The following is a 17,731-nucleotide window of genomic DNA, read 5'->3' on the forward strand; positions in this document are numbered from 1 at the left end:
TCGTCTGTGAGAGCGACCATTCTGTTTTTCTGTTCATTTTAGTGAGTCAAAGCACGAGAAGAACCCAGAGATCTTGTGAATGGCTTTATGTTGGGTTTATATTGTCAGTTAAGATTTCATTGTATTATTACTCACTCAGCTCACTGCACCGTGCTAAATTTGAGTAGTCATGTCAACCTTACTTTTATTATGTCTCTAAAGAGACATGATCTTTAATGTAAAGTATTCAACCTTTGTGCTTTTGCTGTCTGTTTTTCAGACTCGGGAAACACTGTCAATCTACAATGTCGAGCTCCCAGCAACACCTCCATCACAGCTGTTGTGTGGAAAAAACATGACCTGCAGCTAAATGATGTCTATTTGTACTGGATTGGAGAGACTGACCAAAAAATGCAGCATCCATCTTTTAGGAAATGGATTCATCACCTACCTGACACCTCACATTTGCTTTTGTTGGGCAGGAAATAAGCATGAACAGGTACAGTGATATCATCGTCATTATGTCATGTGTTGATATTGTTGGTTTTCTGGTTAGAACATTTGAAGGATCAGAATTCATACCAACCTCCTGCCGATGAAGCAGGTGAACAACAGCAGGTCTGAAATGGTGAATTCTGCGTGATTACTGTTTTCACTGCATCTAAATGCAGATGTGTTTGCCCACCGTCTGCATTTTCTTACTGGAGGCAGCGCAGCATCCAGAAAATCTTATATACAGTATGACCCACTAGAGTCCACAGACATGGAGCATGTTTTTTCTGCCATTCTACCACTAGAACCAAGCCAAACTTCCTCTTTGCTTCCCAAAGCCACATTCTTTAGCAGGTGTCCAGGAGACCAGGTTAGCGCCTGCCTCACTGACCACACCTCACTGTGCCACTCGTTTCTTCCATCCCACAACAGTCTGGTGCTGTTCATGCTTAGCTGTCTGATAAGATTTGCAATGCAATGGCAGTTGTGTTAACACTCTAATTAGCTGCCACAGTGGCACAGTAACAACTCATGGCCTGGGTGACAATGCGGCAGCGCAAATTGTGGCTTTACATGTCCCAGTTTCCCAAAGAAAAGGTCAGAAAAGGTCTGCTGGATGGCCCCTTTAGGCAGCTCCTCCAGGAAGCTGTCACTCCCCCAGAGCAGGTGTCTGAAGAGACGGACAAAGTGAGCAGACTTATCTGTTTGTGTTAATGTACACAGACTTGGAGACAGCTGTTGACTCAAACTTTCCTTTCCTAAACAGTTTCTTTGTCTCCATCCACACACTTCTCTGTGACCTCCCCACTTCTGCATTAGTGATGGTTTCTCCCCACAGCATGATTCAGATCACTTTTCTGACATCCATGCCTCCCTGCCTCAGCGTTTTCGTCTATGCTCTCCCACGGGCTGTGCTAGGCAGAAAGTCAGTTCACACAGCAGCAGAGAGGCCTCTTCCCTGGTCATCTCCACAGAGGCTGCACAGATCTGTGCTCAGCTGCTCTATTGGAGCATTACTCAGCGTGGCAAAATTAGCTTTACATAATTGGATGGATGGACAATTTAGAAAAAAGGAGGTTAGACTCTTTATTTTTCCACCCGTCCTTAAACACAGAACTTAGCCACACTGTGTAAAGTGTAGTGTAGTGTAAAACCAAATGAAAAGAAATGTTTGTAACCTGAGATAATGACTTGGAGACAGGCTGCTGTGTAATGACTTACATTTGTACTGCTTCATAGCAGGTTGTAATACTCCAGGAATATACGTGTAAAACAACAGCAATGAACATCATCTCTATGTTTACTTATAGCACAAAGACAACACAATGCTAATAATAATAGTCAAGTGTAAGACTCATCTTCCAGTCAGCATTCTGCCCACCTGCCATTACATGATTGGTTGGTGAACGTTGATACACAGTAGCACAAGAGAATGAGGAGAAGGGCCTGAGGTTCATCTTAGGAAATCTGTTTTGAGTGTGAGCAGAGTAAATCTGAGCATAAGCAGTGCAAAGGAAGGGTTTTGAGAGAAGGCATTACAAAAGCTGGACATGAAATCATTAAAGTATGCTCTCAAATTGCTCTTGATATAAGATATAATCATGCATCTATTGCTCCTTGAAGGGACCTCTGACCTATTTTCTTTTACTTTAAGGGTGCATGTGTAGCCTGGGCTTGTGTTAAGCCCAGACTTATGATGCCATCATGTTTCCATGAGAAACACAATTTATGGCATCACAAAAGAAATATTTATCTTGTTTTCCCAATAAAAACATTCACAAATTAGCTCAACATTTGCAACAAAGACGAGAGAAACAATGTAGATTTAAGTGCCAAATAAGTGATATACACTACTCACAAAAAGTTAGTAATTTTGGCCTTTCAAGTGAGATTTATGGAAAATATAAAAAGTTAAAGTGTAAAGTAGGGTCATGGTCTCATGATGTCAAAATGTGAACAGCATGATGAAGAGGACTGTTTAAATACAAATTGTCATTGAACCAGAATATTTAGTGGTCGATGAATTGGCCGGTTTTTGCAGTTAATCACCTTATTAGAGAGCAGCATGATATGCAATAACTACTGAAACATAAATAAAACAGTCAAATGAAGTTCACCTGTAAATGTTGTAGTGCAATTTAATGTATATGTAATGTATATTTATGTGTTACAATGTTACTGACTCTTATTGATTGCAATGCTTTGTGTGAAACAGGTGTCTCTTTAAAATGAGATTAACCTGTATAAATAAAGAAATTAATTAATAAAATGTTTTTAGGTGCATTCTGAATTTTCACTGGAAGGTCAGATATCCCTAGCTTTTTGTGAGTAGTGTATTTATAAGCTAACTGTAGCGTCCAGTCCGAAATTTGAAGCCTCACTGATGGTCTGATAATAGTTTATTTTTTTTAATCTTTTTCTCAAACCAACATAAGAGCTACACAAAGTAAACACAGACAAAACAATAAATTCAAACCATATTAGACTGTTAATACGTCGTCCAGCAGTTTTACGTTAAGCTAACATAAAGACAATTTAGCAACTTAATCAACACAAAATTCAAATGTCTTACAAATTTATATAAATCCTAAAACCAACCTTGTTACCACTTTGAACTGGAGCTAAACACAAAAAGACACTGTCCGTAACCGTCTTCTTAATGTCTTTAGTCTCGTTTTATTTCTCCTCTGTTACCTTTTACCGTCTTCTACCGTTGTTAAGCTCGTTCTTTTTTATATGTTAGCTGTTCTTTCAAAATAAAACACATCTGTCTTACAGGAAGTTATAAAAATAAAAGCCACAAATCAAATCAAAGGTTTGAACTCGGCACATTAGCAGGAGAAAAACATTGTGAGGACGTTACACTCCCACCAAATCATGAGTGTTGGATTATAAGTGAACATAAAACACAAATGATTTTTACTAACAAAACAGACCTTTATAATATACTCAGCAACAAGAATATTTACTGCACCATGTTTAAGCAGACCCTAATAACAGAACTAGCTTATGAACTGGACGTTCCTCCACGGATACTTTGCTGGGCGGGAGCCTTTTTTATTCAGATTTCTATCTCCTAGAACAATCTTGACTCTCCTGACTAGTCCATCTTTATCTGTTACAGTCTCTGTAACTCTTCCTAGTCTCCACTCTGCTCTTGGTGAGACTTCATCTGTGTCTCTTACTACATCTCCTACTTGAATGTTTTTCTTAGGTGTGTGCCATCGCTGTCTGACAGTAATGCTGTGGAGGTACTCCTTCCTCCAGCGACTCCAAAACTGCTCTGTCATGTGTTGCACTTGTCGCCATCTTTTTTGTCCATACAGATCCTATTTAACAAAGTTGCCTGGAGGAGGTAGTGCTGGTGTGGATTTCATAGTAATGAGGTGATTAGGAGTGAGCAGTTCCAGGCTGTTTGGATCATTCAGATTGTCCACAGTCAGTGGGCGGCTGTTGACTATTGCCATCGTTTCATACAGTTCGGTCTGTAGAGAGGCATCATGGAGTCTACCAGAGGAGAGTGAGAGAGTGAAGCTGAGGATATTTCTTACAGTTTTAATCTGTCGCTCCCAAACTCCACCTGCGTGACTTGCATGGGCTGCATTCATTACAAAGTCACATTGCTTTGAAGCCAGGAAGGTTGTCAGTCTCTTTGCATCAACTTCCTGTAAAGCTTTGCTGAGTTCATTTTTGGCACCAACAAAATTAGTCCCTTGGTCAGACTTAATTTGTCTCACTGAGCCTCTCAATGCAATAAAGTATCGCAGACCATTGACGGATGCATCAGTTGACTGATCCTCCAGCATCTCTATGTGAGGGCCCTGGAGCAAAAACAAGTAAAGAGCAGGACATGTCTTTAGTGTTCTTTTCTACCTTCTTTGGTCATAAAAGGCCCAAAACAGTCCATGCCACAGTATGTGAAAGGCGGAGATGGTTTCATTTGTCCTTTAGGTAGATCACACATTCTTTGTCCTTCCACAGGTCTCCTTAATCTCCAGCAAATCACACACTGGTGAATGTAGGATGTGACAGCTCTATTCATACCTTGGATCCAATAGCCATTAGATTGAGGGTGAAGCCCTTTCCCTGATGTCCAACTCTTTCATTGTAGTATGCAATTATCAGCTTTGTAATGTGATGTTCTCTGGGAACGACAGTTGGGTGCTTGAGAGAACTTGGAAGTGTTGAAGAACGTAGTCTTCCTCCCACCTTAAGAACCATCTTTGTCAGGAAAGACATCAAGCCGTCGCAATCTATTGTTGCTTGGCAGCTGATTTCTCTTACTTATTGTCCTTATTTCTTCCTCGTATGTCTTCTTCTGCAAGTCTTTGATTATGATGCTCTCTGCATCTTGTAGTTCAGCTGCCGTTGAGTGTGTATCTGATTTGTCTCTAAAGATTCGCCTTCTAAGGTGTGCAATAGCACTAATAGCCTTGGGCCAGGATGAAAATTTCAACAGGTGGTCTGCAAGACTCACTAGTTCAGTGATTTTAGTTTGTAGTGTCTGTACCTTTCTTACTTCTGGGTCTCTAATAGGTAGCTCCACAATCTCATTACTTGGAGGCTGAATTTCTTTTTCCCACAGGAATTTTGGACCCATAAACCAGTTAGATGTAAGTAGTTCATCCACCGTTTTTCCTCTGGATGCGTTGTCAGCAGGGTTTTCATTTGTTGAAACATAGAACCACTGTGATGGAGTTGTGCTATGACGTATTCTTTGCTCTCTATTTTCGACAAATGTGTGGAAGCACCTTGCTTCATTGTTTATGTAGCCTAAGATGACTTTGGAGTCCGTCCAAAAGTGTTCTTCCACATCGGTGTAAGTTAGCTCCTCTCTCAGCATGTTACTCACTGTAACTGGGACCACTGCAGCTGTCAGTTCTAACCGTGGAATAGTTGTCACCTTTGTGGGAGAAACACATGATTTCCCCATAATAAGAACACAGTGAACCTCTTCAGCTTCATTCTTCAATCTCGGGTAAGAACACTGTCCATATTCAGTTGTGCTAGCATCAGAGAAATGATCCAATTCTCTCTTCACAACCTTTCCAAAGACAGTAGGAACATAACAGCAAGCGACCTGACTGACAAGGTCCTTTTTCCAACTCTCCCACCATGGTCTAAGGTGTTCTGGTAGTGAGTCATCCCATCCAGTACCTTGGTGACACATTTCTTGGAGGATTCTTTTCCCACATAGCACATAGGGGGCGACAAATCCAAGGGGATCATATATGGATGCAACAGTAGACAATATGCCCTGGTGTGTCGGAGGCTGTTCTCTCAGAGCACTGCTGAACGTTAAAAGGTCACTTTCAACATTCCAGTGAATCCTAATGCTCTCTCTATTTGCATGCCATCAAAGGCAAGGTGCTTTGTCGTAATGTCTGTTGCATGTTCTGATGTGGCTTTACTTTGCAGAACAGCACTGTTGTTTGACACAAACTTGTGTAGACGTAGACCACCCTTAGCACATATTTCACGTGCCTCCTTTGCCAGTTCTATGGCCTTGAAAACACTCTCGGTACTTGTAACTCCATCATCTACATAAAAGTCTCAGGCAATGAACTTGGCTCCTGATGGACATAAGAGACTGTTTTCTTTGGCTTTGTGTTTTAGCCCATAGTTTGTGCATCCAGAGGAGGATACTGCTCCAAAGAGGTCTACTTTCATCCTATACTCTTGTGGTTGTACATTTAAGTCTGCATTTTTCCACCATAAGAAGCTGAGGTAGTTGCGATCATTCTCCTGGACATGAAACTGTTGGAACATTTTTTCAATATCACATGTCAGGGCAATGGGATGTTGTCTGAATCATATGAGTACTCCTGTTAGGTTGTTTATCATGTCTGGCCCTGACAGAAGATGCTCATTGATGCTGGTGCCTTTATGCTTAGCAGAGCAATTAAACACGACTCTGAGCTTTTCAGGTTTTTTACAGTGATAGATGCCATGTTGTGGAATATACCATTTTTCACCAGGCAGTTCGTCATCCAGGGCTTCTTCTGCATCGCGTCTTTGGATAATATCGCCCATATACCTTATGTAATCTTCGTTATACTGTTCATCTCTAAAGAATTTTCTCTTGAGATGGTTGAGTCAAACTTCTGCAGTCTCTTTGTTGTCAGGCATATGTGGCCTTTCCTTAAAGGGCAAAGGGATTTCAGAATGTCCTTCCTTGTTTTTCCTTATGCCTTCCTTCAGTTTGCTGAGGAAGACAAGATCTTCTTGAGACACAGTTTTTTCATTTCCACATGCATCCTTGAAGTCGCTCTCTAAAGCACTGATTGCATCCATGGCTGTTAGTGGAGGAACCTCTTTGACAGAAACCCGGTGGCAAAGACTGCTCTTCACTTCTGTGTCATGACAAGGTGTTGCTCTGCCAACAATGCTCCAACCTAAGTCTGTTTGTACAGCATAGGGCTCATCATCTATTCCTATTATCACTTGTTTAGGTGCCAAAGCTCGGGAACAGTTGTAGCCTATGAGGAGACCTACTTCACAACTGAGGAGTGGGGGGGAATTTCATCACTGATTGCTGATAGATGTCTCCAGCATTTGGCTGTTTCACATGTGGGTATGTGGTTACGATTTGCAGGTATACAGTCCTTTGTTTAAGCAGGAGGAAGGGGAATGTGTATGGCTGAGCTGTAACCCCTAACACGAAGACCAGACACCTTCTCACTGCTTAAACAAAGGACTGTATACCTGCAAATCGTAACCACATACCCACATGTGAAACAGCCAAATGCTGGAGACATCTATCAGCAATCAGTGATGAAATTCCCCCCCACTCCTCAGTTGTGAAGTAGGTCTCCTCATAGGCTACGAAGACCAGACACCTTCTCACTGCTTACAACTGTATTTTTTCCCATCATGGTGGTTGGTTTTAATTTCCCTGAACAAGCATCTGCTTTCAGATTACGGCTTAACTCTTGGTCAATGAAAACAGTGTCACTTTGAGTGTCTAACAATGCATACACCAGTTTTTCATTATATGGCTCTGCAACAGATGACACCCACACTGGAACAATCATTGACGTACTAGTAGATGGTCCTTCTCTGGCAATGTTTAGTGATACAGCTGCTGTTGTCTCGGATATATCGTTCTGAATTGCATTTTCAGTAGTCACCGCTCGTCCTCTCCTCACCCCACTGACATAATTATAGTTATGAAGACATGTCGGGTGCCTTCTCATGCAGACATCACAGATGACACATTCCTTTACCATGACCTGATTTCGAACAGCCATAACACAATCTGTTGTCCTTAACATACGTCTTACGATCTGTCAGAGACCTTTCAAGAGTTTCGGGCACTTGTGTAGTTGGTGAGTATCCTGACGCAACATGCATAATGATCTTATATTTGTATTTGTTGATATTTGCTTGTCACGATCCACAGCTGATTGGATACTGAAAACACTTGCCTTGTTTCTTTTGATCTCCTTTAAATTTCCCCTTTCACCACGAGCCTCAGATGAACATAGAGCATAGATGGAGGTGACTGGGTTGCAAGCAATCTCTGATTCTGTTGACACAAATGCAGATAATGCACTAAAACTGGGAAACTCTTTGCCTTCCATAAGGGCCTTTGTTACCTGATGATTCCATCTGGCTGCTGTCCAGTCAGGTAGTTTTTGTATCAGCTTCGGATTTTCTTCACAGTTAATATTTCCAGTCCCTTCACATGAACATATGTTTTGAGGTAATACAACTTATCAGAAGGGGAAATGACTTTTCGATCGATAAGTGACATGAAACAGGCTTTTCATTCAGTGAAGGGGATTGGCTCACCAGTGAACACTGCCGGCTTAGGCATAGGAAGTCTGTTCATTGAAATACTGTCCTGAACAGCTTGTGCCAGTAGAATGACTTCAGGAGGTGTTTAAAATATGGCAGTGTTGGATGGATGTGATGTCACCTGCTCAGTCTCAACTGGCTGAATGTCAGTCATCTGAATAATTTCTCTGTCGTATGCTTCCAACCTGGCTCTAGCTGCCTTTACATCCTTTCCAGCCGCAGACGTTCCTATTCAGACAGTTGAATTTCCAATTCTTTCTTGTGCTGTTCCTCTAGGAATCTTATCTTTTCCTTTTGTTTGGTTTCCTCTAGAAGGATGTTATACTCTGCTTCCTTTGCAGCAAGCTCTGCTGCTGCATCTGCTCGCTTTGCTGCAACGTAGGAAGATGAGGAGCTATGGGTGATGTTTGGCTGTGCAGCAGTAGAACCATGAATGGAAAGGGCATAGTCTTGATTGAGCAGCTCACGGAGGCGACATCTTTTCCTTTCTGCATCAAAGTCTCCATCAATGCCAGTTAGTCTTTCATATAGGATTTTAAGTATGTCACTGGTCACTGCCTCACATGCATCTACTTTTTATCTTAAATCAGTTGTTGGTGTTATATAATCTCTCATTTCAGCGTAGAGTTTCATGATGTCGTCCTTCTCTTTCTCTAAAATGTCTGCAATTGTTCCCATGTGCGTTTCAGTGATGTCTGACTTTAGTTCTTCTCACATATTCCATCATCTGACAGCAACAGTCTAAATATGTTACATTAGTATAATCTGACATATGTTCTTGGAACAAGTGTTAAGACTTGTTTTAAATATAAACAGAACATGTCTGTCTATGAAGCAGGACATAAAGCCAAAGTGTTAAACAAGTGAGATCAAAGTGTACCAGATAACTGCTGCAAAAATGAGGAGAGATTAAAAGAAAGAAAAAAAAAAAAAACTAAAAAGATAATGTATTATAATAGGATATAGATAATGATAACATTAACAAATTCCATCAGGGGAGGTGTAAAATAATCCCAATCTTGTTAGTATATTTATTGGTAGTGTTTGCAAATACTAACACAAAGACTTTTTAATTAAAGTTGCGGATATAATTTAATGCTTTATGCAGAATTACAAAGAGATACAGTAACATCTTTGTTTGTAGTTTTAAAGTTTTTTTTTTTTTTTCATTCACACCTTTGCTGTGAAAGGCAAAAGAGGATGATACTAATCACAAAGATAATTTGATGCACTTTGCCCCAAAGTTTCAGACAGACACATTTTCACACTGCCTGCACAATGAGCTGATATGGATATGCTACAATATGCATGAGGAAGTGATAGTCTCTCTGTGTCCTACTGTACTTCAACTTTGAAGTTGTTTGAGTTTAATATATATATATATATTTTTATTTATTTATTTATTTTTTAATTTATTATTTTTTTTTAAATATTGTATTTTTTTTAACTATCCCCACACAGGCACTAAAACCAACGAAAACAAAAAGCCTGTACTCGCTGTTTGTGTCTGTAGTCTGGATTACATGGTGTTGAGTATCTTTGTTGTCATCCAAAAAACTATTTGAAACATTAACTAAACACGCGGCTCCTCTAAGGGACATGTTACACCCAGAAGCAGAGATCTACTACAAAGATGAACAAGCTAATCAAATAGCAAAAAGACATAAACCTTTAGTAGAATTCATTAATTCTTAGCTGTAGTTCTTCTCCTCAAGATCCAGTAACCATCACAATGGCAGCAATCCAAAAGTCTCAGGTATGAAGAGCTGGACAGCACCAGGCCCTGATGTGATCCACACCTACTGGTTAAAGTAGCTAACTCCATGAGCACCTGGCAGGACACACAAACCAGCTACTAATACATGAAATCCACCCTGACGGGTTAACTGAAGGCTGGACAGAACTGATCTTGAAGGACCCCCAGGTTAGACCAGGCAGTTCTGTTTACTAACCCCAATACTCCAGGCATCATAGCAGCTAAGATGAGCAGGCACATGAAAAGAGTTGGTAGTAACCAGAGGAGCAAAGTACAAGCTACTGGTAGATAAAGCATTCACTCAAGACTGCAAGACCCGTCATACTAGCCTCACTGCCTGGATTGACTCGCCTCTTTAGTTTTCCACGCGTCCTCCTTCAGTCAGTGGAGTGATATATGATATATTCTCAGACAGAAAGAGCTACTCAGCCAGGACATAGCAATGTCATTCAGACTGGAGAAGTGTGGCTGGGTGGCAACAAGGAGGCTACCAGAAGGCAACATAGCAGATGTTGAGGACAACTACAAGTACCTTGGTACCCCACACTCAAATGAAAACAATGAGTGGACAGCAGAAACTCCCAAATACCTGCATAGAGTAAAACAAGTCCTGAGAAGTCAGCTGAATGGGAGGAACAAAGTCTGGGCGATCAACATCTGTGCCCTGCTAGTCATCCCAAGCATTGTCATCCCAGATAAAGTCAGATAATGATGCTTCCCAGGTGTCAAGTTGCTTTTTCTTTTTACATCATTTAATGCATTATACGTTCTTACATTTGATCGTTTTTTTCATTAATATCTATTATATTATATTAACTACATATTCGTTTGTGGATGCCTGACACAATCTAAATGTCAGTAAGTTCTGCTTTGTTCAGTTCTGCTTTCTTTACATTACAGGGCACACTTAACACCCCTCTGTGGGCGGGTCAATTATGAGATAAAGTCAGCAGTTTAAGAAAAGGAAGAACAGTTCTGGTTTCGGCACAAACACCAGTTGCGCTGTTCTCATGGCTTCATTAACGTCTGTGTCCTTTGGGACCTTTTCTGCATTTTTTTGGATCTTTGTTCTGGCATATGACGACTTCGATTCAGATGGTATGTGTGAGTGCCTGTGTGCTGATCTCTGTATCATCTTTAATGTGCAGCCTTTTTTTATTTTTAATTACCAGCTACTGAAGATTAGTTGTTGTTCCTTTCCTATGTATAAGTAATTAAAGTTCTCTATCGCTCGAGACCATCTCTCTACTCAGTAACATACTCTATATGTCGGGGAACGAGCTCCTGTGGTCAGGGCACGGAAACTTCTTTAAGACACACCCGCTTGCCCGGTATGAAGCATGCATGCAGGCGTTCAATCGCTGATTGTTTGATCTCCACCGAGTCAGGGTGATACAGACGTTAGTACAGAGTAAAGCATAAAGCAAAGCGCAAGGAAGAAACAGACAGTTGGGTTGTTTAGTCCACTTACTGGTGGTAAGGTCGGGTGCCTGCTTCGAACCCGAAAGCCTCCCTGGACGTCTCCCTCTTCCGTGAGCATGGATCTGGTAGAGTGTCTCCTCGCTCCCGCCATGTCTGTAGCATGTTGGTGATCTCCAGTCTCTGTGTGATGTCTGTGTACAGAGCTCTCTGCTGGAGACCACGGTCCTGCATGAGCCTGACGGTTCCTCCCCACACCTTTCCCCCTTCATGCTCTTCCAGCAGTTCTTGGCCCCACATTTTCAGCGATTCCTCCTCTCCTTACCACCCCGCCCTAGGACTCTACAGCTCATAGACCGATGGACAATTGTTCCGATCAAATTATCCCTCACTGCATGCGTGTGTGTGTGTGTGTGTGTGTGCGCACGTGCGCTGAGATAATTATTTTCATCTTTGCATCTTACTTGATGGGCTGTAAATTTGAATTGATTTGTGGTTTTTCCTTCTTTTCAATGATCAATAACTTAATGTAATTACAAATTCAGCAAATGTAATAGTTCAATAATTGAACTGAAAGAAGAATAGTTACTGTTTGAGTTTAAACAGTTTTTGGTCTCATGTCTTCATTAAGATCTGTCATTGTGGCTTTTTTCAGAGTTTTTCTTTCGGAGAGATTTAGACGACTCTTTATTTAGACCTGAAGGTAAGTTGTTTGTGTGTGATGAGACAGTACCTTGTTAATTTTTTTCTACTTTTAACAAATCTATTTCTGTTTTGTTATAATTGTTGTTGTTTTTTTTTTGTTTGTTTGTTTCTGCTGCACGTTAAAAATCAAGTTGATTTAATACAGTTTAATTTATTTTTAGTTGAACCTCAGGTAGAGTGGGGACTTTTTCAAAAGTCATTTGAAAAACAGAAATCTTTTAATAAATCTAAAATGTCCATATTCTCAGCTGCAGTACACCACCTTATATTTAAGTTGAAATTAGCTCCAAAGCAAACAGCATCTTAAGATCGAGAAGTGCTGTCACAGCCTTCTGTTAGTCAGGTCCAATTACGGTCTGACAGCAGTCCAGAGATGTTCACTTCCAGAGGTTTTTGAATGATTATATTCATTATATGATATGATAAGAAAAGTCAAGAGTGGGTTTTCTCTGCGCTCAATCAGTATGTGAACATGTTTCTGTTTAAATACTCCACTTGTACTCAAACTTAACGCTAGCTGCTATGGCTGACTCCCCACCTAACAACAAGCTCCTGATTCCTGCATTAGCTGATATCACAAACATGACACAGAGATAGACATAGAGATGTCTGGATATCTCAATCATCAGCCCCTATTGCATTTCTGCTGGCCCAGTTAACCAAACGCATCTCTGGTCTGTGTTTTTTCTTCTATTTCCTTCTTCAGCGATAGAGATCACAGCTTTTCCTGGAGAGACTGTCGCTTTGCCATGTAAAAGTCCCACATACACCAACATCACAGCTGTAGAATGGACCAGATCTGACCTGGAGCCGAAATATGTCTTTGTGTACGGTGACAATCAGTCTGATCTAGTCCATCAGCATCCGTCTTTTAAGAACCAGGTGGAGCTGAAGGACAGTGAGAAGAAGGATGGAGACGTGTCTTTGATTGTGAAGGATGTGAGGAGTGGTGACGCTGGAAAATATCAGTGTTATGTCTCGACCGACACTGAGAGCTCTGAGAGCTTTGTCATCCTGTATGTCCACCCAGGTGAGTTTGTGGATTGTTCTGTCTAAAAGAAAATGCTCAATTTGATATCAGCAACACATTGGGACCTGTAAGAAAAGACAGAATAAGCTGTTTAATGCTTAAGAAACGTACTGGTGTAACATATCATCACTAATTAGGTTAATCTTCTACAGGTCAGGATCATGATTGGGCAAAGGTAACTTTCAGATCTGTGAAGACACAGAATGATGAGGATTTGGAGTGACATATGCTATGAATGATGCTATTCAGACAACAACTTTTAAAGTGAAAGCTTTGCGTATTTCAGCAACAACATACTAATTCACATTGTCCATATTATAATGACATGGCTCAGCAGTAAAAGAGTCTTGATGCTAAACACACTAACAGAGTGTGGAAAATGTAAATGAATCAAGAAAGAATGGGGAAGACATTTTGCTTTTAGATCTAAAACAGTTGGTCTCGTCAGTTTCCTCACACTGCGTGGTTAAATAAGGAGGTGATGAAACACAGCATGCGACATGTTGCTGTCATCAATTCAAAATGAGTAAATATTAAAAACCAAATAACTCAGTTTAACATTGTTATGTTGTCTTTGTATTATTTACAAAGAAAACTATGTTTCAACCAAAGAATATTTGCCATAATCAACAGGTGTCAGAAAATACAGTGCATCACATCTTGCTGCATGTGTGGGACTGTGTAACATCAGTCCAATTATCTGCTGTAGTAGAGAGTTTGACTTGGACCCTTTAACCTTACAGATTTTTTCTTCTCACTTTCAGCCCCAATAAACATCACATCTGAATATGGAGAGACAGTCAGTCTGCCGTGTGAACATCCCAGCAACACCCTGATTAGAGCTGTAAAGTTGATCAGAGCTGACCTGGATCCAGAAACTGTGTATTTTAACTCAGCCAGGTGGTTTAATAGGTACCATGACCAACATCCATCTTTTAAGAACCGGGTGGAGTTGAAGTTCTGTGACATGATGTCTGGCAAAATGTCACTGATTCTAAAGGATGTGAGCATTAATGACTCTGGAACATATGAGTGTCATGTCGATATAGACCGTGAGATCATCAGCATCATCCACCTGGATGTGTATCCATCCGGTGAGTTTCTGGAGTTCATTGTCTCTGAAGTAGAGTTGAAGCTGCTTCTTGATTGTTGATGAGACTTTGTAGAGCACAAAGAGAGAATAGCTGGTGTGTAATGTGATCACTATAATAATGTCTAACAGGAGTTTGAAGAGGAAATGAACAGGGATTGTTAATAGATTGTGGCCTGTGCCATACAACCATACAATATGCCAGTTCCTCCCCTGCCAGTGATTCATCAGTAACAAAAGACCAACTTGTGTATTTTCTTGTCTGTAAAAATTGTAATATTGCTTCATCACTAACAAACAATGGTAATTTTCTAAAAGTGAAGCAGTGTGTAGAGGCAACGCCAATTATAGTTAGTATTGCTCGACCTTCTTCTTGAAGACAGCGATGACCACATCAAGGTCCCTGACAGTGCCTGCTGCCTGGCAGGCACAGCACCTGACCCTGTGCCTGAATGGACCCTTTGGGTCACAACTAGGCAAACAAATGCCAGAGAACTCCCTTGCCAGATATGGCTCCAAGAGGATGCCCAGGTTACCCTTGTCTGAGCGAGTAGTTCAAATGGGTCCACTTCAAATCATGTTTAGTCCGGTCCCTACCCTGGGGCCACTTGCAAGAACCTACCAGAGCCTTATACCTGATCCCAGCTCCCACAGTCACCAGGACACTAAAACGTCTTAATCCCATTGAGGTGGTGATTCTCAGATGGACTAACTAAAGTCAGGCATTTCAGTGTACAGGATGGCAGTTGTGTGAAAAAACTAAAGGCTTCTCTTGATGACAGATCTACAATCAATTGCTGTCACGCATGGCTGAGTTACAAAGAGTAGCACTGAGCAAACTCTTCATTCTACCATAAGCACCTTATCCCATTTGTAAAACATGATGTGGGCCGGCTTTACTTGCCTGCCATCACATCATATGAATTCTGAGTTGTACAAACAAATTGTAGAGGAAAATATCAAGGTGAAGCAGAAACTTAACAGAAAGTTGATTATCCCACAAAGCCACAACCCACATTTATGCTGAGAGAAAACTGAAGGTTTCAGATTTGAGTCTAAGGCATCAAGCAGAGGGACACTGAAATTACACATTGCCTGACTAAGTGTGTTTGTTTCTCTTGCTTCCAATATCACATGCCCAGCTGATCGAGGCCTGGCTATCTTGAAAATTGTCCTCTACATCGTGGTGTTCTGTCCGTACTTCATCTCCACTCTCCTCATGGTGTCTCTCTATCGGAACAGATGCTCAGGTAACACTCTGAATCATTGACTGAACGCGAGACACATTAGCAGCTCTGTGAGACATTATTTGATCAGCAGTAATCACGCACGGCTCAGGCTGATGGAGGTGTCTTTTGATATTTGGTCATAATCCAGAGTTTTAGACATAATCATTTTTTGACCTGATGATGGCAAAGAAAAAAGTCAGAGTAACAAGACAGTTATTAGGATTTATGGCGACTGATTCACTATTAAACTTTTTGCCTGAAAATTAATGAAATGATCTCATCACTGTCCAGGAAGGAATCTGCCTATTTCCTCGACAACATCACAACCGTGTTTGGTTCACAAGGAATCGGACAAACAAGTTGATGACACAGCCACTGAACATTATTTCTAACATTAACAAAATTACAATTTTCCATATTTGTAATGTATTTCTGTCTTTAAATTTATTCTGTTTTTTTTTTTTGCATCAAGCTAAAATGTAAACTCCCATCATTCTTCCCTCTATTGCTCCACTTTTCACCAGCAGAAGTAGTGCATCTCTTCTCTATTTGACTTTACATTATGATCAGATGGACGTATTGTTGCGTGAAGATGGTTTGCTTGTCTAAGCAGCATGAGAAGAAAGTGCTTTGCTTTGTACTAATTTGGAGAATGAACTGTTAAGGTAGTTTGTTAGCAACAGCTTCTGTCAAAGAGACGGTCACAAGCATATTGTCACTATTTATTCATGTGCTGTTTCCTGCTATGTACTAATTTACTCCAGATGATTTTAACTCGGAGGCTTGAATTGAAACAGTTTCATGTGTAAATAAAAGGATTATTTAAATGTAGTTTAATGCCAGGATTGAATTTGTTGTAAATTATAACTAAGTCTCCTGCAAACACAAGATTGTTTCTTATTAAGAATCATATATGTGCCATGTAATTATGGGGTAATTATTCCATACATGTATGTATTCTTATGTACTATGTAAGTCCACCAAACATTACACAAATTACAGTTTAAATACAGTTTATTTGCAAGTTTTCAGCCTGTAACCTAAAGTGTTAAATAAAACTTTATGCTTAATAAATGATGAACTTTGTACAGTTTATCCAATAGTTTGCAGACACATACAGACCAGCTGATAGTCTGGGCCCTATGCTGCTGTTCTGGGAGCTTGTTCTGTACAGTTTGTTGAGGTAAATCCTAATGAAAATAACTGTATTTCCATCAAAAACAAATGAACAAAGATGTGTGTAATTCTGCTGTTATCCAGTCCCCGACTAGCACAGAGCTCCAATAACAAAGCTCTACTTGTGTTCATAAAAGGCTTTTGTACAGCGTGTAGAGGAAATGTTGAGGCTGTGCATCAAGCGAGGCGACGCTGAACAAGTGTGTTTGTCTTTCCTGATTCTAATGTCGCAACCAGCCCAGACTTGTTTGTACTGTTTGGTTTTCTGTCTGTTCTTCGTCTCTTCTAACAGACACACAGCGACAGAGAGCCGGTGTGATAACCACTAGTCAAAGCTTGTGCTTCTCATACACAGGAACACAAACTTAGCTTTCCAGGCACAGCTGGTTCCCTCTGTAAACTGAATTTATGCTGACACACACACACAGCAGTAATTGCCCAGTTATTACTCTCACATACATAGAAATGAGACATATTATTAAGAACATACACTGCATGCAGGGTCTCTGCAAGTACCTCACACACACGTGTTATGCACAGTGATCTGGACATATAAAACATGCAAGTGTGTACACAACCTTCTGTATGTAATGTATAAAATAAAGACTTAGCTGCAGGGGCATTATGTTTTTAGGGAGTCTGTGAATCCAAAGTACATTTCAGTACATCTACTTGAACATTGAGCTCGTATACTTCTGCTTCCTCTGATCTCATAAGTTCTTGAAGGTGATTAAATCCAACTTGTTCTCCTCCCACAGAGTCAAATTAAGACACTTCCTTTCAATTTGTGTTGCCTTTTATGTCCTTTGGAGTATTGCATTGACACCACAGGTACACTTTAGTGTTACCCTTGGATACCCAGGAGTGCCATGCAATGAGAACATCAGCGTCTGATATTGACACCACAGGGACATTGTAGCTTCAGTTCAGGACCCTATGAGTGTCGGCCAGCTGCATAGCTGCTCCCCCATCAGTGTGTGTGTGTGATTGTGAGTGTGAATGGGTGAATGAGAAGCAGTTTAAAGTGCTTTGAGTGCCAATAGGTAGAAAAGTGC

The 17,731-nt window shown here is 40.7% G+C and overlaps 1 protein-coding gene across 1 annotated transcript; it reads left to right on the forward strand.

Annotated features, from left to right (window-relative positions):
- The first annotated feature begins 10,882 nt into the window (after positions 1-10,882).
- LOC137137913 (junctional adhesion molecule B-like) lies at positions 10,883-16,574 on the forward strand. The gene is made up of 6 exons (XM_067524735.1): positions 10,883-11,125; positions 12,102-12,149; positions 12,858-13,181; positions 13,946-14,275; positions 15,414-15,521; positions 15,792-16,574. The coding sequence occupies exons 1-6, from the start codon at positions 11,038-11,040 to the stop codon at positions 15,890-15,892; spliced, it is 999 nt and encodes a 332-aa protein (XP_067380836.1). The 5' UTR covers positions 10,883-11,037; the 3' UTR covers positions 15,893-16,574.
- Positions 16,575-17,731: the final 1,157 nt, after the last annotated feature.

Source organism: Channa argus, chromosome 12, assembly GCF_033026475.1.
Source record: "Channa argus isolate prfri chromosome 12, Channa argus male v1.0, whole genome shotgun sequence".
Classification (NCBI taxonomy): Eukaryota; Metazoa; Chordata; class Actinopteri; order Anabantiformes; family Channidae; genus Channa; species Channa argus.

Bases quoted from the DNA above. Each gene is read 5' to 3' on its own strand.
- LOC137137913 (XM_067524735.1), top strand. From the start codon at position 11,038: ATGGCTTCATTAACGTCTGTGTCCTTTGGGACCTTTTCTGCATTTTTT. The intron at 11,126-12,101 runs GTATGTGTGAGT...GGCTTTTTTCAG, and splicing joins TGACGACTTCGATTCAGATG to AGTTTTTCTTTCGGAGAGAT. The intron at 12,150-12,857 runs GTAAGTTGTTTG...TTCCTTCTTCAG, and splicing joins CTCTTTATTTAGACCTGAAG to CGATAGAGATCACAGCTTTT.